Source organism: Actinia tenebrosa, unplaced genomic scaffold, assembly GCF_029948245.1.
Source record: "Actinia tenebrosa isolate PJP-AT-01 unplaced genomic scaffold, QUT_ActTen_1.0 PGA_scaffold6__47_contigs__length_16458017, whole genome shotgun sequence".
NCBI classification, from domain to species: Eukaryota; Metazoa; Cnidaria; class Anthozoa; order Actiniaria; family Actiniidae; genus Actinia; species Actinia tenebrosa.
In genome coordinates, this window is record NW_028292583.1 from 14,051,007 (window position 1) to 14,073,218 (window position 22,212).

Below are 22,212 nucleotides of genomic sequence, written 5' to 3' on the forward strand. Positions count from 1 at the left end.
AGATTACATATTACGATTAAATTATAAGCTAAATTTCTAGGAAGCACAACAAATATAATCTTTCTTTGGGTTTGGAAGTTTACTGCGAAACAAAACTTGAACAATAAACGGCTATCTATGCATGAACAAAGCAACCTACAGCTCGCAGTACAACTTCAACCATCTACCCTTCCTCACTTCATGCAAATCGATAAGTAACATTCACAATGAATACAGACAGATTGTAATAGTTCCCAAACTTGAAATGAAAAGTGTTCGTTTTCCCCCCCAGTTTTTGGGCAGCTTTGCCGAGACACAATACTTAAGTTGAACAGTTGAACCAGGGGGAGGGACAGGGGCAGAATATTGCGTCATATTCAATTGTACTCAGTCCTTAATCGGTCACAGTGGAGGTCCCTGGCGATTTTTCTACTTTGTACGGACATCTTGTACAAGTTACTTTTTAATAGTTCACACTTTCAGTTTTAGCGGGAGGTTCGAAGATATAAACAATGATTTGGAGAGTTAATTCATTCGCCGATCAGCATTCCACGCTCATTGAGCTAATATGGCCAATATGGCCTCGCTTAGTAGTTCGATATGTGGCGTCACAAGCGAATCCCTCGACCCACAAAAGAATTGGTACGTCCTAACGAAGGAAATCTGCAACCGCAACCCTGCCGACTTTGTCAGGAATGATTTCTTCGTAGAATTTCCCAATGAAGTAGTCAGCATTTCGGCGGGAAAGCTGAAAGCCACAAACAATCAACTGCCGTTCAAGAACAGATTGCCAAGTCGTCCCGTCTATGTCGTGTCTACCTTTGGTCTGTGTTCAGGACTGCTGAGACTTGCTTCATTCGAGCCAGTTCAATTCTGTGATAACTGCAGTGAATGGAATCAGTTTATCAGAGGAATTATTGGCGCCAAAAAATGGCGCCAATGCCTCACACAGTTCTTCAATCTCAAGTAACAGTCCATCTACTAGCCCTTCAATGTCCACAATTTCACCAATCAGACCTTCTTCGGACTTTCAAATTAGTTTTTCAAGTAGTGATTCTTCTCCTTCAAGCCAAAATATCTTCAATCCACTGTCATGTTCTACACCTACACGCATATCCACCTCTGCACCATCTATCAATCCATCATCAGAAAGTTCTTTTGCACAAAGTGACGCAAGTGAATCTACAGAAAGCATAAAAGCAGATCTGACTATAGGTTCCACTACGAAAAAGCGCAGGATTAGGAAGCAGTGTCGGCGAGTGATGGCTGATATTTCTGATGTCAGCCTCAAGTACCATGAAACATTATCATCTGTTCTTGGGAACAGTTTTATTTTTTGTTGTGATGATGATAAGAAGCCTGAGAACGAGAAGGATAAGTATTTTGTAAGTAGCACCATATCAGAGGTTGTGGATATGATAATGGATGCAGTTGGGGAAAAGAAAGGCCTGAGAGAATTATTCCTGCCAGAAACCTATGACCGTCTGTTAAAGAGTATGCGAGTTCCGGATTGGGTGCTTTTGTACTTTAAATTGCAGACAAAGCTACCTGATGATGCATGGCAAACTTTATTAAATCTAACACACCTTGGAAGAAGTGGTGTAAGTACATTATGATTTTACGTTTTGTTTTTCAATAAGGTTAAAAACTCATTTTAATACCACAAAATGCACCAGCCCCCCTTTCCTGTAAATAAACACCAGTTCCTTAGTCTCCCTCACAGCTTCTACTTGTGCCGTCATACAAAATTTTCCCCCCAAAGTAGCAGCTGCAAGGGTATTTTATTTTAAATGGAATCACTCAGAAGTTGCTTGTATGCTGAACTTGTATTTTATTTGTACTGAAATGTAAAGAATAATTAATTGAAGTTATGATCATATCTGCTTTATAGAATTCATTGGACAATGCTGTTCTCTTGACAAAAAATCAGATTAAGGCCATAAAAAAGATGATTTTCAACATCATAAAATCGACATTGAAAATAACAGAATTAGAAACAGACTTTCCATCATGTGGTGTCGACCTAAATTCTGTTTTGATTTGGGCTATAAGAGAGCAGCGATTGTATGGAGCTGACACCCCACATATGGAGTTCAATATCAAGATAGATGGACGACCCCTTGGAGGCAAAGATCAAATAGCTGTAGGGATTGTGCCCATTGACTTTGCAAAGAAAAGTCCAGAGAGTGCACTTTCAGTCTATCCAGTTGCAATTGCTAATTGCAAAGAAGAAAGGTGAATGAATGAAAAGCAAATTTAAAATAAACAGTAAAAACTGATAGAAGCATAAATTTTGCTCTCACAGGGCTTATTGAGAATGAGATTAAGCCTGCATCACTGTATATTTTGTCAGGAAGTTAACTTAGCCTTTGGCAACTATAAACTGGGGTATTGGGTATTAACATATTTTTTCTTGAGACAGGAGCAACATGAAGCAGTTAATAGGAATGCTGAACAAGCAAAAGAACTGGCTTAAACAACATGGACTATGTGTGGATGGGAAATCATACAATTTCAAGTTTACAGGTTCTTGTCTAAGTTATAGATAATAGCATTGTACACAGGTATTGGAATGTGTACAGCTCCTTACTGCTGTTTTCCATTTTTTTGCAACTCAGACATTCCAATGTCTAGTTGTGAAATGGGTTTTTCACTGCTGCCAATCAAAATGTATTAGTCGGTGTCTCCTATGTTTGTGATTAGCAGCAGCTAAAAGATCCATTCCACAACTATCCATTCGAATGTCTGAGTTCGCAGAAAATGGAAAACCACAGTAATATATCTACAGTTTGATTATCAATTGCAACAGATAAGCAAAAAATTTGAAGTGTAAATTTCCAGATGCCTCTTTATATATGCATAGATAAATATTGCTAATGGTGGTTGGAATTTGCTAATCATTCATAACTCATTTTTTGTGCATGTATGGATATTTTTCAGTTACCCTTGATTATAAAGCTTTACTGCTGTTGATTCATAAAAAGGACGATGAATCGTTCACTCTAGGAGGCAAAGGATATGGTGTGGAATTTTGTGTCTTTTGTGATGCTGTCAGGGTAATGTCCAATAGCAGTGCAACATTTATGCACATAATGCTTTATGTTGATATACAATATTTTTAAATCTGTTAGGCCTGTACACATCATGGCGAAATTCCAAATCATGCTTGTGTTGATTGTTTAAGATCAAAAGCCAATATTGCAAGGTTGAGTATATTTGAACGATACCTTATTTCGTCTTCTCGCATGTTATGCACATTTGAAATAATACAATTTATTTGGCCTTGACATGGGTCTTTTTTTTTAAGGCCCACAGGTGTTCGTGACGATCTAACGTTCCTCTTGGAGGAGGATTTGTCAAACATCAACCTCTGCTCCCTGCACTGTGAGATGAGGAACATGGAGCAGCTTTTAGGTTCCTTGGGACTATTTTCACACCGTGTTGGTACTCTTGACCAGTTGAATAACATCCTTTCTCAATATGGGCCTGAGAACACCCGTGGAAGAACGCGAATTCAAGTAAAGGAGAAACCAGGTCAACAGACTGCAGTGGGAAGGCATAATATAAAGGTTGCTTCATTTTCAGGTGCAAATGAGTTATAATGCATTGATTAATTCCCACAATTTAATGCAAAATGTCAAAACTATTGTGTTCAAATTTAATTTGAACATATGGAAGGTTTTTGAAATAGGTGTATACATTTATTTTGACACAACTTAACAGAAATTGATATTACAATTGAAGATAAATGCTTGAATAGCCAACAAATAATGTTATTGTTTTTTCTTACTTAACACTGTAGGATGTACAGAGAGGCAATTTCTGGATAATGCTGAGAACATAGTAACAGAATCTCTGCCCACTGAGAAGGTTGCAGATTATTTTTCTGAATGCAGGGATGTCTCCAAGTCTATAGTACTAAATTACATCACATTCACAGAAGAAAGAAAGCAGGTGAGGCATAACATTATTAAATTGATATTATGTATCCAAAAATGAAATATGATGCCAGTGTCAATAAACTATATCAATATTTCTAATTCTTCAATTTAATGCATATATGTTTGTATTTGACTAGGACATTCAGAAGATTCTGAGCAGTGAAGCTTTTCAGCGTGACTTTGGAAAAGTTCAAAAAGAGGTTCAGCTTGAAGAGACTCCAGGTATTTACAATTTCACAAATGGAACTGTTTGCCTGTAAAGAAACATGTTGTTAGCTATATTGATAGCAGCAAGCATCAGAATTATCCATCACCTGTGATGTTTTTCTTTTCTATTAGGATGCATTATTTTCAATCATTCGCCCCACTATTTACTCACTCCCTCATGCCTTCAAATTACGTCTATCAATACACATCTGTTTATTCCTTCATATTATATCATTGTTCATTCGGTAGAGCAGGGCTCGAAATAACAGCAGGTCAAGACTGGCCATACTTTTGAGAAAAATTGGTAATCACCATCCAAAAATGTATTTGAAAGATCATCTTGACCTGCGTATGTCTAGCCGTTATTTGGAGCCCTGATATTTGCATTGGTTGTTCCTTTTTGAGTGTATTTTGAGTGTATTATGGTTTCTGCAGCATTTACAAAGTTCCTTCAAGATAGTTTGCAACATTGGGCAAAAGAACAGGAAGAAGTAGAAGCCACTTTTGTTGAGCTGTCATCACAAGCAAAGGGGAAAAAAAGTAACGGAGAGCCAAAGAAAAAGAAAAAGAGGGCAAATCAGGAGGATGAGGACAAGATCTTTGCAGCCTATGCAGCCAAACTACAAATTAAGTTATTTCTTAAGGTGCTAAATAATTTGTGATTTTCTGATTAATTTTTTGTTTCATGTGAACCTTAAATTGCACTGGAAATACAACATTTTTCTAGTTATTCTAAAATGTTCTCTCCTTTATTTGTGTATATTAAATTTTGCTCCTCTGACAATTTGCTTGTAAATTATATCTACATTTATATTTTTATTAATGCATATAATATATAATGTATATAATATATTTTTTATTAATTTATTTTTAGCATTAATATTAATATTTTTGTTTTCAAGATTTTCACTGATTGGAGGGAAATTGCTCTTACATTGAGAAGAACAGTGTATGATGTTGGTGATGAAAATGATCTGCAAAACATTGACATTTATGAAATAAAGGTAAAATCGTTTTGCACAATGGTGTCATTTGGCTACTTTTGCTGCCACCATGCACCAGTATTTTTTGGATTTGTTATCCCTTTTAAGGATATGTCTTTTAGTTGGAATTTTGGTGGGGTTGTTGCTGAGTTATTTTTAAACTTGTATTCGTATTTTGATGTAAACACAACCCCACAAGTTTTTCCTTTTTGTTATCAGTGTAGAGAATGGGGACATCACCTCAGACATTTGTTTGGAGTTCACCTTGGGACAGGTAATGTATACCTAAAAGTTAACATTAAAGAGAGTGAAAACACAAAGCCTGTGAAATAGCAATTGCTTGTTAAGGTGTAATAGTCAAATAGATACACAAGAAAACAATGGAATTAGAGTCTGGTAAACTGTATTAGTCTAATATCTATTTCACAGGCTTAGTGACTTCAATCTATGTATGTAGTGTATTAAAGGCCCATGTGCATGAAAATCAATGAAAAATGGGAAAGGATTATGATGAAGATAGTTAGAAAGTTAAATGGCATTGCTCATTATGAAAGAAATATTTTGATATAACTAAAAGAACAATAGCATTGAGTAAATGATCATTTACTCACTCACAACTTAAATGATAAATACTCGACAATTTCTTTTTGTCTCATTTGAATGTACTCGACAATTTCTTTTTGTCTCATTTGAATGTGAAGAAATGTTGTTTTTACATGATCATTGGGAGTTGTGCAGATAGATTTTCAAGTTTCAACTCATTTTAAATTATAATCTACTTCATTCAAGTAATAAATTGTATTTTCTGTATCAATATCAGGTGATTATGGACACTTAACAATTGACCATAGTGCCTTACTACTGCGAGAGTTTGGTTCTCTATACAAGTATTCTGGCCAGGGGTTTGAGGCTTCACACAAACTACACAGGCAGTTGTTTTCCAAGGCATCCAACCACGATAAAACAGGATCTGGCCATTCATGTATGTGCAACAACATTTCATTCTTTTTTTTTCTTATCTACACTTCTATTTTCATTTCCTTTTTTTACTCTTTTTCTCTTTAAGAAATAACAGCAGTTATTTAATCAAAGTGCCCTTTTGCTATCAACTTCAAAGGTCATCACATCAAAAAAAGTCTGCAATTATGTTCAATAATAATTGTAAAATTGTAAAGTACGAATCTAGAACATTGTCATTGTTAGAAAATGCAAATTTGTGTTTTTTGTCACTAAATAGCAATTTTTCTGGATACCAATATCAAGCAAATATGTGGAATAATCCATAATGTTTTTTTAAATTTTCTTTCAGTGCCACAAATTCTTACTCATTGGTATGCCAATGAACTGCTCTCTCTTCGATATTCATTCAGAAATGCAAAAGAATGCATTGACACTGGTAAGTGGCATTTATAAAATGTAATTAAAAGCAGATTTCATGGCAGCCTTAGATCATTCAAAGGGGTTGCCAAGTCAAAGTAAAGTAAGGTATTGCATACACATTTTTTCAATTCTCTTTTCTAGATAAGAAGTGCTTCAAATTCAGGGGATGTGGTTGGACAACCAAAAACGCACCAAAATTGTCTCCAGAAGACTGGCCTTGGGTCAAAATGATAGATGGGCTATTTGACAAAATGTTTGGTGGTGACTTTTTAGAATATCAGTACGACAGTAAGACTGGAACCCATGTTTCTTCAAACATTGTTGATAGTCTGCAAAAGTATGACCATGGAGATTGGGAGAACATGTTCGTCCCCTCAACTACTACCACAAAAAGCACCACAGATTCTAATGTAAAACCAAAGCAGTGCACCGCGACACCATTAGTACAATCTACCACTACAACTACTACCACAAAAAGCACCACAGATTCTAATGTAAAACCAAAGCAGTGCACCGCGACACCCATAGTACAATCTACCAATACAACTACTACCACAAAAAGCACCACAGATTCTAATGTAAAACCAAAGCAGTGCACCGCGACACCCATAGTACAATCTACCTCTACAACCTCATGTCAACAGAATCAGATCCATGAAGCAAATCACCAAAAACAACCAAGTCATTCATCCCAGGTCAAAACCAAGTTAGCTACAGCATCAACGAGGCGGGAAATTGCCGAGATTGACGCTTTTTTACCGCCTATTGACTATACCACCGCCGTGGTGATGAAAGTGCAAACAGTTACACAGACAGGAGATCTGTTTTCTTTAAAAAAACGGCCATGTGTCGCTGTTTTAAAGAGAGCCGAAGATTTGTTGGCAATCGAAAAGAAAAAAAGGTCTAGTACCAAACCTTGGAGTCCATATAAACGGTTTTGGAACATTCAGTGAAGACGATCTTGAGTCACTGATACGCCTTTCGCGTGTTTCAAGTACTGCTGCCATGGTAACAGAGGAAACGATCTGGTTGGCTCAGTTTAACGATGTTCCAAGTGGAGAATTGGATAGATTGAAAGACGTTCTTTGGAACAAGCCCCCTAATGAAATTATCCTGCGACTTAAAGGGAAGTCTATAGATGTGCTTTCTTTCGCTGATATCATTGCTGAGAGGCACATTGACAACTTCGTGGTCGACATATGCGTTCAAAAGTTCAACGAGGAGGGACACTCGAATGTCCTTTACTTACCTTTAGAATTTTATGATTGGATGAAGGCTAAAGATACAGCATTCACAAAAGAGAAAATAAGAAACTGCGTATTAGAAAGGAAAAACCTGAGCGAAATTAATATTATTATTATCCCAGTCCATATGCCAAATCATTGGGGTCTAGCTGTCATTGACATTGAAAATGGAAAAATGATGTTCGACGACGGGTTAAAAGTGTATCCTCCCGCAAACACACTGAATTGCCTAAAGAGAGCTCTAGAACTCATGCACGAAACGTTCCCTCATTGGGCAGCCCTTCAATCAAGATTTTGGGTAAACTGTCTGGCTTTTGATCGGTTTGGTATGCCATCGCAACTGAAATGCAGAAACATTGGCAGAGGGAGTTGTGGCATTGGCATCATCCTTGCTGCCAGAGACTTCATTTCGAGGGGTGTGTCTGCAACCAACAACATCAGGTGGAAGTACTCTTTAATGAATAATCTTCGCTTGGACCTTATGACACAAATTGTCAAGTGGTCTTCAAGTACATGAATATTGAATATGTATCCTTTTTCTTAGTATTATTTCAGATGATTATTTTATTATAAAATGATTTTATTAGTGTCGGATAACTAATTTAAAAAGTGCCCTAATCTCGAAGGTCAAAACAATCGTAACTTGACTTTCTTGCAAGCTAACTGTAGGTGGATTCATAAATGTATATGCACAAATAACATCATTCATTGAAGTTAAAACCAAAAAAGGAAACAATTCATAAGTCCTACCACCGTTTGATAGTCAACTGTAAGTGACGTGATTTTAGATTTTAAAAAAGGAGATACGTCTTTACCTATTGTCATTGCCTTAACAGGACTACAGTTCATCTCTAGCAGATCAGGTCTGACTGAAACGATATTTAGCCATGTAAAAACGGAGACACATCTTGCCACAGTCCAGGTCTTTTCCGTAAATATATGGGTACCATTTCACTTCCAGTTCGCGGGTGGCTCTTCCTGAACCTTTTCCAACTACTATACTTGAACGGCAAGTTATATGGGTAGTTTGCCCCCCATGGTAGTGATTAGCCCTACGCTTGGCTGCTGCTATGGCGGCGAGCGGATCTTCTGGCTCAAGCTGAGCGCCTTCACATAAATCTTCTCCTTGCCAAGCCACGTGTTTTTCAAGGTCATTTCCAAAAATCCGTTCGAAGCAGTCCTCCTCATACAGTTTATAGGACTCCATTACAGTTGACTTCGACATGATTGGTGCTCGCCAGTGTGGCATAACCTTGATTGTGTTTGGAGTAGGGTTCCCAAGATCGCTTATAAATCGATCAAAGAACTGGTGTGGGACATGGTGAAATTCTAGTTGGTGCCATTTTCCTACAGAGAAGAAAAGAAAAAAAAAAGAAAAATAACTTTTGCTAGAATTGCTTCAAAAGGCCGTTTATGGCAGAGTTTAAAGCTACTTAAAGCTCCATGTCAGTCATTTTTTTATCAAATAGGTTTAACTTAAACTTGAACTTTACCTTTGCAACGGTGATGGTGCGTGTTTCGAACTCGTTCTAGGGCACAAGAAATCCATGTCTTGTACGATCGAGTATGGGCTCCCTTCCTTGTTTTTCGGGGGAATCTCAATTTTTGTTCCTCGAGGACAAACATTGTTGTCCGTGGCATGTTTCGATCCACGTGGCGAGTTTCCCAGTGCTTAGAATATGCCGAAAAAGACGCAAAATTCCTTTCACAAGCTGAGCAGTTGATTATGAAGTTATTTGACGGCATCTTGCATATAAATTAGGAAGTTTAAGTTCATAACAGTTTGAAGTTAAGTTTAGATGACGCTAACGTTCACAGTAAATTTGACTGGCAGCTGACTCGCGGAAAATTACCATAAAAATTAATTATTTACTAATGCACTAAATGCGAGATCTGTAGGCAGCCGAATTACTTGGATACTTGTATATCTGTAACTTCTGTACACGACAGTGTTTGATGCCTGCTTGGATCGTAATCGCTAACAATAGTCTTATAAAAGTTAAAATGATTTTTTGAACTTATCTGGCAAAATACTTTAATAACGCGAGATCTGTAGGCAGCAGAGTTGCTTGGATACTTGAATATCTGTAACTTCTGTACACTTCCGGTCAGTGTTTGATGCCTGCTTGGATCGTAATCGCTAACAATAGTCTTATAAAAGTTAAAATGATTTTTTGAACTTATCTGGCAAAATACTTTAATAACGCGAGATCTGTAGGCAGCAGAGTTGCTTGGATACTTGAATATCTGTAACTTCTGTACACTTCCGGTCAGTGTTTGATGCCTGCTTGGATCGTAACAGCTAACAATAGTCTTATAAAAGTTAAAATGATTTTTTGAACTTATCTGGCAAAATACTTTAATAACGCGAGATCTGTAGGCAGCAGAGTTGCTTGGATACTTGAATATCTGTAACTTCTGTACACTTCCGGTCAGTGTTTGATGCCTGCTTGGATCGTAACAGCTAACAATAGTCTTATTTAATCCTAACTTTGCTATTACATGTAACTACTTGTTTACACTAAACTAGTCATTCAAGTTAGCTTGGGAACTTAAGTCATTCTCTCAAAAAAATTGTATCTCATAAATATACTTTGTCAACAAAAAAACTTTATTGGTGTTGTATATCGTAATTTATCAGCTTTTATATAGCTCTCAATTGCACTAGCGTTATTTTTAACCCGGCATCCACATTGCAACAAATTCACGTTAGTTGTTTTTCTCATGCGCGCTTCATGGTTGACAGTTCTGTTTATAGTTTTATTTATCGAGAATAAATAGACCTTTGTACCTTAGCAAATATTAACTCCGGTCGGAATTGCTTACGCAATAGTTGCCTCATCTGCTGGACAGTATAGCTTTCAATGGATGAACAAGATATAACAGATATGAAACAACGACTGAAGTCCATTCGTCGATATAAAAAGCGAATGTGGAAAGGAAGGAAGAAAGAACGAATCCGCAGAGAACGCGCTGAGCACTGTCAATTGAAAATACAGAGCAAAGACAGTAAACACGTGGCAATCAAAGCTGTATCTTCACAAACTACTGTATCGAATCAAATGGACATTCTTCCCGCTGAGCTGGAAGCAAAGATAAAAAATGCCTCTTCACAAACTACCCCACCGCATCAAAGTAACATTATTCACGTTCCTGAGTCAAGGGGGAAATCATTGCTTAAGGCGGCCATTGGACGGAATTCGAAAACAGAAAAAAGCATTTCCGGTGATAAAATGGTACATAAGCGTGCTGCCCAGTCACCAAAAGATGAAAATTCTTTGGCAGAGAAAAGGAAAAAACAAGCCCATCATGAACAAAGTGTCAGAGAGCTAGATTCCAGTTTATTAGTTCGAGATAACGATGAGCGGATCTTAGGTAGTGGTACTTTTGGTAAATGCTACGCAGCTAAGTATCGTGACATATCTGTAACTGTCAAGGAGTACCATGACCACCGTGAAATGAAAAGCCTGGCAACTTTGAAAAAGTCGGCATACAAAGAGGCTAAAATGATTCTGTCATTACATGATCATCCTGGTGTACCTCTGTTATTTGGATTATGTTCATTAACGAAGCCTGTAAGGCTTATTTTACTGTTTCATGGCGACAAAAACAATAACACTAGCGAAACAATTTATAGTGCAACCAAAAACAAAACGCTGCTTGACGAAAAATCGTGGCGTAACGTATCGTGTCTGACTGCCATAGCACTAAATCATGTTCACAACTGTGGTGTAATTCACAATGACTTAAAGGCAAACAATGTTATCTTGGAGCCAAACCTAAATCCTGTTATTATTGATTTTGGACAAAGCGTAAAAGCTAGTGAAGCAAAGCCCCGAAAGCAGTCCTTTCACAACAGAGAATGGAAGGATTCGTACATTGCGCCTGAAGTACGTGACGGTACAGGAAAACCATCCACAAGTAGCGATATTTTTTCCTTCGCAAAAATGGTGCGTTTCGTCAGCAGTAGATGCTGTTGTTACGCCTCGGAAAGTATCGACAAAGCTATTTCCAGCAAGCCTTCGGAAAGACCGAGCTTGGATACTTTTATATCTGAGTATTCAATTGACTCACTGAAGCAAAAATAGCTATGTTCCAGATATGTTGGGCCGTAGAGATCCATATTAATACGTCATAGATATTATACAATTTCGGCGTTTTACAGGCCCAATCGCATTGATCATTTGATAGCAGTAATAAGACTAAGAGCTCTGTACAGTATGACGATAAGGTAACCAAATTGAAAACTTTGTGTTTTGTTGTTAATGTTGTTTTTTTTTGGCCTGCTCTTTTACTGTAACTTTATTCGGTGTTGCCGTAATAAAAGTTATGAACTGAAACGAGCTCCTTCATTTTTCATTTTTATTTTAACTTGTTTCTTTAATCTTTTCTTTGCAACATTCTGGAAACTGTTTCGCGAAAACTTTATTTACAAAGGCATCAAGCTCAGGAAATCCTATACGGTTCGCCTTCAATAAATGTAATTCGTAGAACCACATTCAAATAATGTCTGAACATTGCCTGTCAACAAATGCTCGTTAATAAACAGAGTTTCCTACTAGAGTGGTACAGAGGTGTCGGCATAGTGTTAAAATAGGTAAAAAAATAACATATGCAAATTAGCTTAAGATGGAATAAGTCCATCTTAACCTAATTAGCATAAAGTTTTTTAGCCGGCCTAAGCTTCTCATGTCATCGAAAGAGCATACAGCATTTGGAAACGCTCTCCAGAGTTGAGACATTTGCATGTCTTTTCGTTCAAAACGCATTCGGTTCCATGCGTTTTGGTCTTTTTGTCCAAAGTAAAACGATCGAAAACGCAAGCGCTTTCATCATGGAACATAAAAGGACCTTTTATGATCCATGCTTTCATCGAAACCACATAAATTTTAACAATCTCCACACGGAGTGAACTGATTTTTGAAAACGGTGACCTATCTTGATTGTAAACAGTGAAAACGGAGACTTTTGAAAACGGTTAAAGATTTGGTAATCAGGAATATTCTAGTTTTTAAATTTGCAACTACTTTTTTGTATCCGGATTTTTCAAAATGTTCTTTCTAGACGTTTCCGTCGAAACTTTTTTGCAGTTTTGGACAACGTTGACGTCATTTACACGGGCACGTCTGATTTCGATGCGCAGCTGAATGATGATATTATATCGTACCTGCGATTTTGATCGTCTTAGTGTGTACGCTATGAAAACGTTAGTGTGGACGCAAAGCTAGCGCTTTTGATGCGATTTCTGAGACGAAAAAAAACGATTTCCGTGGTATACGTATGGTCAACAATGGAAGTTAGACGGCTTATAGATCGATTGGGACTTGACGCTGTACGTCAGTGATCGCGGTCTCTTTCTTGTTGTGATAGCGCGGCGCAACATGGCGGATGAAGAGGATCGGTACTCGGACGATGAATCCTGTGAAAAAGTCAGCGATACTGAAGAAGATGTAGAAGAATATGTAGTAGCTCCCATAGGTAAAGAACTGTGCTTTCATTATTTACAAGATTTCTATCTAGAATCCCAGTCATATGGTATCTTGTTTGTCTTGCCGGGTGGGCTTCTCGTGCGTTACAACATTGCGAAACACTATTCTTCGCCGAAAATAATTAAAAGACCTCGATTTTTTAAATGTTATCGGGTTTTTTATTTGTCAGATAAGCTTGGAGTTGTTGGTAGATGGATTCGACATCGTCTTTTAGCCTCGATTCTCATGGGAACGCCTCCGTTAGTCGCCATTCAGGTAAACAGGGATATGGTTTCCGGACGCTGTTGTTTTTATTCCCAATATTTCCAGATGTTGCTAGCTTGAAAACCTAAAATCTTTCCCTAGATGAGCTTCATAAAATATCAATATTTCGCTAACTGTAAGTTTACGAGATGTTGAACTGTTATTTGAGGTCGAAAACGTCGTGTGTATTGATTTGAAAGTCTCCTATGAATAATTCATTATGACATTTTCACTTCTTCAAATCTCATCGCCTGCCAGAAAATACGAGCAAATAAAAAACCGGTTTAAACTCTAGTCTTGTCATAATATTATTTTCCTTGGATTTAAAGGTTAATCAATAAAGTCAAACCTATAGATTCAGACTTCTGCTTTGATCGATAGATCTAGAATTCAGCGCTGAATCAGTATTTTCGATTTGAATTTTTAATTGTTGAAACAAAACTATGAAATGAGCTTCGGTGAGGTTGGAAAGATGAAGCTTAAATCAATATTTAAGTTCATCATTTGTTCGTTGCTCGAATCTTATGAATAGGGATATTCATATTTTTAAACTCATAAAATTTTACATATTATTCGTAGAGTTTTATCTTACAGTGAAGGCTGTGTATGCTCAGACAAACACCAGTGAATTCGATCATTACCGCTTATGACAGGAAGATCAATATATCATGTCCTTTAGCCCTTGCACTTGCATGACAGGAGAATGAAGAATTCAATAGACTATTACCTTAGCTTTGAATTTCAATCATTGTTTTTAAGTAGTTTCTATTGAAATACTTTTAATGCGTTTCAAAATGCTTAACATAAACACGTTATCTATTGTTATGCAAAACCTTTCTTCGACCCTTTTTCATTACTTTTCAAGGGTTTCATGTTTAATATCTCAGAGATGTCAACACCACTAGAGGTTTTCTAGAAAACATCCTGAAATCCAAAACAGATAGACAAATTTTGTTTTATAAAGTACAAGGTAGATGTTGCTCTGTGAAGGAGTATTAATAATTGGACAGGCCTCGACAGGCCTGAACACCCCTTTTGTTAATGCTCACATACCTTGGCTTCAACTTGGCAACTATTTGAATATGGCCTTTCCTAATGATAACAAAACGCAAAGGTCAAATAAAGTTCAGTTTTGTTGGTTGCCAATAAAAAACAGGTTTTGGCTGATGTCCACCAATATTTATTTTTAATTGTTAAATAGCTGTTAAAAATTTAAAAGATGGTCAAAATAAAATTTCAAACATGTAATCAGTGTTGAAACTTTCCACAAAAACCCAGATACAAAAACCATATCCTTCAATCTAAAGTATGCTAAATAAGGCTATATCCTACTATATCTTTCAGCAAAAATCAGCAACATTCTTACCGAGGGGATGTATAATTTAATCTCAAGCTACGTAGGGGAATTTCGATTTTTGATTCAAGATATTATGACACTAGTTTTGATGTGTATAATATACTAGATTGCTAAAAATACATTATGAGTTTACTAAATTGATTATCCTGAAATAAATAATATATCTTTCTTGTTACAAAGATACTTGTAAATGTAATCCTAAATATCATTTTTTTTCTCTTCATCAGAGGATGCGCACTCCACTCCGTACCAAAATAATGAAGATCAACAGCTTCTTTGGTACAGAAGAGTTCTATACTCCACTTGTATGCTTTCTCACATGGTAAGGCTGCTTCTTGTATCTAGTTCAAATACCAATTTAGCAGTTTTTGCAGCACTTCATGAAAAGCCTTCTATTGAGCACTTCGGCTTGTCTCTTACTGATACCACTGCTAAGGGACCATGTGATTTGATGTTATATAGAAATGGCACATCTAGTTTTGAATACATTATATATACACCAAATTTACTATCATTAATATAAAAAAAACATATGAAACCCTTTAGCTGCCTAGAGTCTTGGAAATATTTCAAGTGTTTTATCAGATCATGTTTGAATATGGGCTATAAAGGTCAAAAAACTTTGGTCTAAAGATTAGATTAGAATCAACATTGAGAGGAGAACGCATAGACATGTTTTTGTACTTTGGACCCTAGCCAGTCCTCTCTATACCGTTTTGCCATTTCATCTTAGAAAAAATATTATATGATTTTTTAGGATAATTGATGCCAGATTAGGAAGATTGCTGTGTTTTCTGATGGCCCTTGGCTTCTACGTAGCTGGCTTTGTCAAGGTAATAACATTTTGTTTGTTTTTTCTTTATAGGATTTTCTCTCCAAAAATTCATGAATAATAATAATGATAATAATTATAATAATAAATAAATAATAATAATAATATATCAGCTTATATCAGTATAAGGATTTATTACTATTATCACTATTACTAATCTATGTTTATTTATATATATTTGTTTAATACATATTTTTTGTCAGTATATCATATTTTTTGCTCAGCTTTTAATAGTTATATTTTACTCATGTTCTCTTTTGGTTTCTTTTAGTTTTGTTATAGTATTGTTATTGTATTGTATTGTATTTTAGTTTTTGGGTATGAGGGCCACTTATTAGTCAGTTGATATACTGTTCAGTGTATACCCTTGTTAAATAAAGTTGATTATTAATATTATTATTATTAGACATAAATTCAGACCATGTGTTATTCCCCTGAATATTGTTTCTTTGTTTAATAGTATTGTATGACAAAACAACTGTTACAGCTGATTAACAATTATTACTTGAAAGACAAAATTACATGCTGAAATGGGACGCCATAATGTCTAGGTTGAATGTGGCTTACATTTTCAGTTTTCATTTTCTATAATGAGGATGCAAATCATTATTTTTGATAAGCAGGTCATTGTCAGGCCAGAGGTATATATTCGACCTGCTAAAACCCAAGCTTGTTTAGGGAAACATCCAGCCAAGAGGGATCTTTTATCACTCAAGTTGTCATTTCAATCTGACATTCGTTCTATGATTAGCACTTATTGTAGCCTTCGTTTATTTTGTGGTCAGGTTTTTTTAATAAATAATTTATCATAGCGTAAGCAAAAAGCAATAGGATATATCACAATATTTTTTTAAAGACTGAGTTTCTTTTTTCTTCTATCAGAATCTATTGTGTTTACCAAGACCATCCAATCCTCCTATTGTCCCATTAGAAGGTGACTCTTTTGAAACCTGGTAAGAAACACATATGATTGAACAAAACATTCTCATTGCACCTTACTGAGTTTGTTTTGATTGGTTTTAGGGGCTTACCAAGTCATCACGCAGTACTTGCCGTATTGCTACCATGGTACGTAGACTACACTTTGACTAAAACACACTTTTCTCACGTAGTTAATTAGTCTTTATCGTTTCATTAAGAAATATTCATGTTCATATACCTTGAACACCAACATCAGTATAGCTGCAGTAGGGCTATAAACCATAACATAACAGATCATGCTCTTTGTCTTCTTAGGTACATATGGTTCTACTCTATGCTGCACTTTAACCTCTCTCAATGGGCATTTATCACCCTCTTTACTGTGATTGTCATGTGTAAGTATTTACCTTTCTCATTATCTTTGTACATATTGGTAGTGATCACCCATCAGTCCAGGTGCAAGGACTATGGATCAACCAACTGTTGGAAGGGGAGGGGGAAAGTATTTGCTGTTCTCCTCCAATTTACAACTAACACCTATTTTCATAACTTCTTGACCAAATCAGATTAAGACTAACTGGGTTTTTGGCTTGCATTGATCAAACAAATGACTACATGTAACTCAGACTGCTCAAAATTTTCATTGACAGAAGCCAAAAATCCAGGTGCCTTGAATTATTTATAGCTGGTTGTCTGCGTCATGTAATTATATAAACAAATGTAATTCAGTTATAACATTGAAAGAAAGAGAGAGAGGTGCACATTTACACCTTCAAACCACCCCTAGCCTGGCAACAGGGTCATGGTCAGGGCCCCTCTGTATAGCAGCCTAGTTGCTGAATGGGCCACCTTGCATCAATAATGTTTACCTTAACAGGCTTGCAAATGTGCTAGCTAGCAGACCTAGCCAGACTACCTAGGATGGTAATTTTTACTCTCTTTGTCTATTAAGGGTCTGTGTTTGTGATGATGAGCAGGTTATATCTTGGAGTCCATAGTCCTGCAGACATTGTTGTTGGTGGTATCATTGGTTGTATTGTGTTGGCTATCTGGATGAAAACAGATGATTTATTTGACATGGCAATCAGCTACGGTTCCAATGGTAAGTAATAACATTGCACTAGTTTTGTACTGATATTTGTTGGCATGCAAGCAGGAGCAGATTATAGCTTAGGCTTCCTGTGTTTTTTTTTTGTTAATGGTAGAAAATGTTACACTACTTTTAAGAACACATTGATAGATGTTTATTGCAGTCTTTTTATTTTCTGATTAGTTTTCTTCATATTTCAGTGATCCCAAAGGCTGTGGTCTATTCTTTGTTACTATTGTTCATTCATCCACAACCACTGACTGAAACCAACTCCTTCTTTGAGACGGTATGCATATTTTTCTGTTGGTTGGGGGGGGGGGGGGTCTTATGTCTGCATTCTCTGCCTCGCCCTTCAAGAAGATCACAGTTTGATCTGCCTGGTCTTGTATTCAACAAGTTTGCATTATTTTTTTAGAATTGTATGACTGGGGTAACAGTTGGTGTTGCCGTAGGAAGAGCAACAAATAACAAGTATTCAGCCATATCAAAAGCCGTTCTGGAATCTGGAGATGGTAAGAATAAAAATTTATAGAAATGGTACCCAAAACTCTATCACTCTTTTCCCTGAATAAAAAATAAAATAAGAAAAGTGTTGATGTATTTAGTTTATACAACTAATTGGGGATACTGCGCTGAAATGAAACTGCAATGAAGAAATAATCAAAAAACAAAGTGTTTTAAGAATCCCAACTGGGATTTGAACTAATCAGCAATCAGGACAAATACAGTCTCAGCTAGTGGCCACAGCGGGACTCTAACTCAGCACCACCTTGGATTGTGAGACCGACACTTTGACCACTCAACCATGCTGTCCCCCTAAAAAAAAATAAAAAATAAAAAAAACATTTTACTTATATTACAGGTTCATTAGTAAAACATCCTTTTATTTTTAAATTTTTAAATGACATTTGTGGATATTTTTTTGTTTTCAGAAAATACAACTTGGTTCACATATCTTTGGGTTTCAGTGTTGAAGCTTGCCTTAGGTAAACATATGTAAGAGTTAATTTTGTTATATCAATCAAGCTACATGATATACAATAATAAAGGGCAGACCTACCTATACAGTAGGATAGGTTCCCACAATCTGCTCAGGATAGTATTTTATCTGGCTTCTCCAGTTACCTCCCTCCACAAACTTTACACACTAAATTCCTGCAAGTTACCCATGTTCTGCATACCAGCCCATAGGGTATTTCAGGATTCCATAAAAATGAGGTTTTTGAAGAGTGTGAAATTTGAATTTTTTGGTGGGGTGTACCTCATGTAACTCATTTTGGCTGATTTCTTTCTTTAGGTTATTTCCTGGTCATTCTCACAAGGATGGTTTGTAAAGCAGTCTTCATGAGCCTTATATCACTTGCCTACAGAGTGGTTGATATTGAATACTTCAGTAGCCGGAAAATAAAGAACTATTACTTCCGTACAGCATACAGCAACTCCTTTAAACTTCCTCCCATCGAAAAGCAGGTAAGTTGTTCCTCTCAGGGAATGATTAATTTAAATTCTTAATATCCAAAATCTTGCAGCCATTAATACAACTCCTCAACTAAGGAATAACAACACTTCATCTTGCTCATTATTTCATTTATTCATCCATTTGCTTATTCCTTCCATTCATTTATTCTTTTACTCCTATTTTTTCCTTAGGGTGTCAAAAAGAGGATCCACAAAGTGAGATCTCGAGATGAAAACATTCGATACAAGTGGAACATTGAGTTCCCTGTCAGGTATCTGACGTATGCGTGTATGGGCTGGATGTGCGTATGTGGTACTCCACTACTCTGCCACAGTATCGGACTGACTGTATAAATCAAATTTAACTTGTATATTTTACATCTGTAGTTCAGGGTTTTAATACCAGCTTGAGTAAGCTGCAATATAGACTGGGAGCAGCGAGGGAATCTTACTCACATTTTCCCTAAATTCGGGGGAACTTAAATCAAAATAGGTGGCAAGTCCATGTTAAATACCCGGAGAGATTCGCTGACTGGGCACCAGCTTCTATTGAAAATCCTGGTAGTTATGGAAAAGTGATTTGGGGTTTTAATTCTATATAAATCACAACCACCTTTTTTACCACGAGCGTCAATGGGTCTTACAGTTCTTTTCTCCAAGTACAGTAATAGGCTTTAAATATTGATATGAGATATTTGATTTAAGGGGCAAGCTATTATTTATCACTGCCTGGGGATTAATTCATTTTTATTCAAGTTTTATGTCAGAATCATTGCCATATGACAAAATTTGTCATTCAATTTACTTTTTGCTATTTAAATTTAAATTTACTTTTTGTACTCAATTTAATTCTTTGTCACTTTCATGCTGACTATTATGGTTATAGTGTCATGTAAGGTGTCAGTATTGTGTAGTTCCAGAAATCATCCATACCAACCCCACAGAGAGATTCGCATGGAATTTGGAATTTCCGAAGAGTAGGGGGGTCGGAAAAAGAACAAAAATTACAGAGTTTGTATGGAAGAAAATTGGAATTTCCAGGGGGATAGGGGGGTATTAAAAAAATTCCTCCGTGAGGGGGGTATGGATAATGTTTGCAACTACACATTAAGCTTTTTGTTTTTAACTCGTGGATACGCAAAGTAAAAGGTCAAGATATAGGGATTAATTTAATATGCATAATGCAATGCTCTTGTCAGTGGGATGTAAAAGGAGCACAGGGAACCCAATGTCTGAAAAATGCAAACAGGATTCAAATGGGATTCATAAGTTTGCCTTGCAGGCAGGTTGATTTCTTTTCTATTGGTTTTCCTTTGCATACCACGAATACAGTATACATTTATGTAAATATCCTATTAGATAAAATTTCATATACCTTCACATACAAATTCCTTCCCATTAGAGCTATTAGTTAATTAGAGTTGCATGTAGAAGAATGTAAATTATTGACAAATAGGGCTTTTGATAATCAAAAAAGTTACCCTGATCATCAAACTATTGATTTTGTAACAACTTGATATCAATTCTTACAGGAAAAGGTGGCTTTAAATGAATGCAAAGGCCCCCTCTTGAGGGTGTGACAAGAAATTTTCAGGGGGGAGGTGCAAATCCCATTTTAAGTAAAGCATTTTTTCAGATCTCCAAATTTGAAACTTAAAAAGAAAGGTTGATTGGAACACCTCCCTTATCTGACTACACCCTGTAGTATATTGCCCTGTTTTACCAACAATTTATAGAAGCTCTACATGTTTATAATGATAAGATAATAGAATAAAATTCACTTTGATAGGGCAGATGTAATGGTAACAGTAAAAAAATAGTAAAATATAGGATTAATTAGAAATTTATAATTGTAAAATATTAATTTTGAAGATGCTCTGCAATAATGATTATTGACTCTTATTTAAACATGAAGCATCGTTCTTTAATTTCTTGCTTTTTACTCTCTGTAATTATACCTTTTCAGCTTTCTGTTGTCAAAAAATTAGCTATTTTAAATGAAGACATTTATAAATTATATATTATTTTATATTTCAGAACGTTAATTTATTTTAAATTAATCTTAATTTAATATAATTTGATGTAAAAATTTTGAGTGATTTTCATAGGCCAAATCATTTGAATGTATTGTTTTATTGTTTTCCCAATTCAATGTGTCATTCCTCTGTGAACAAGATCCTTTGATGTATCCTCTTAACCATTATTAGCTACAAGTAACAATGATACTCAAGGGAATGACACATGGTCTGAAATGGGAAATTTTGATGGTAAAGCTGAATGAATCTATTAAAATGTCTGAAAAATTGTTTTATTGACTTCAAGAATATAAGTGTATTTATTTGACTAATTTTGCTTCACTCATAAAACTGAAAATATTAGTTTTAAATCGTTGAAAGAAAGCAACAGAAATAGTATCTATTAGTTACCATTTTAAACTTCCACCTACTGTGAAGTCCTGTTATCTCAAATTTCCTTTGAGCAGCAGGCAAAAGGTTCAAAATAATAGGAAAAATATTTCAAGGGAAAAATAATGGGATGCCGCCTCAAGTTAACAAGAGGTAACTGAGAAGTGAAGATACCCTGGATTTGTGATAACAAGACTCCACTGCACTGCATCACATAGGTGATGTAAAATTATTCCCAAGTTGGATTGCCAGTAAATTGTATGTGCTAAACATATTGCAAAGAATACTGAAAATCACTCTACCCCCATATAAGATTTTATTATCAAAAAATGTTATCCTATTTATGGAGGACAATGAAATATAAACATAATAAATAAATAAATAAAATTATAATTATTGTTGCTGATTTATCCACTCATTAGTTGTTATTGTTGTTATACAATGCATTCTGTGCAGTGCTTATTACCCACCACTACATTCAAAATTCTATGCACACAACTCTCAATGAACTAGCATAATGAATTTGGTGCCGTAACTGTTCATCCTTCTGTCTCACTGCTGTGGTGTGGGTTTGAGCCCTGCATCAGGGTAGATCCAGCGGATCCAGCCAAAATTTTAGGGGGGGCTAATCGAGTTTCTTCCGTCAACACAACGGGAAAACAATATAAAAAAGCATTGTTTTT

General features: G+C 35.9%; 1 protein-coding gene and 1 pseudogene across 1 annotated transcript; both read left to right on the forward strand.

The window, feature by feature from the left end:
• Positions 1-300: 300 nt before the first annotated feature.
• LOC148906146 (uncharacterized) lies at positions 301-10,359 on the forward strand (annotated as a pseudogene).
• A 2,561-nt stretch (positions 10,360-12,920) lies between these two features.
• Positions 12,921-21,429, forward strand: LOC116293647 (sphingosine-1-phosphate phosphatase 2). The gene is made up of 13 exons (XM_031701107.2): positions 12,921-13,212; positions 13,393-13,478; positions 15,051-15,145; positions 15,581-15,656; positions 16,538-16,608; positions 16,679-16,723; positions 16,892-16,971; positions 17,529-17,678; positions 17,867-17,952; positions 18,082-18,178; positions 18,599-18,652; positions 18,964-19,136; positions 19,317-21,429. Exons 1-13 carry the CDS (start codon positions 13,116-13,118, stop codon positions 19,476-19,478), a joined length of 1,272 nt encoding a protein of 423 aa, XP_031556967.1. The 5' UTR covers positions 12,921-13,115; the 3' UTR covers positions 19,479-21,429.
• Positions 21,430-22,212: the final 783 nt, after the last annotated feature.

Excerpts from the sequence above, each read along its gene's own strand:
- LOC116293647 (XM_031701107.2), top strand. The coding sequence starts at position 13,116 with ATGGCGGATGAAGAGGATCGGTACTCGGACGATGAATCCTGTGAAAAA. Across the intron at positions 15,146-15,580 it reads CTTGTATGCTTTCTCACATG|GATAATTGATGCCAGATTAG; the intron begins GTAAGGCTGCTT and ends ATGATTTTTTAG. Across the intron at positions 18,179-18,598 it reads CGTTCTGGAATCTGGAGATG|AAAATACAACTTGGTTCACA; the intron begins GTAAGAATAAAA and ends TTTTGTTTTCAG.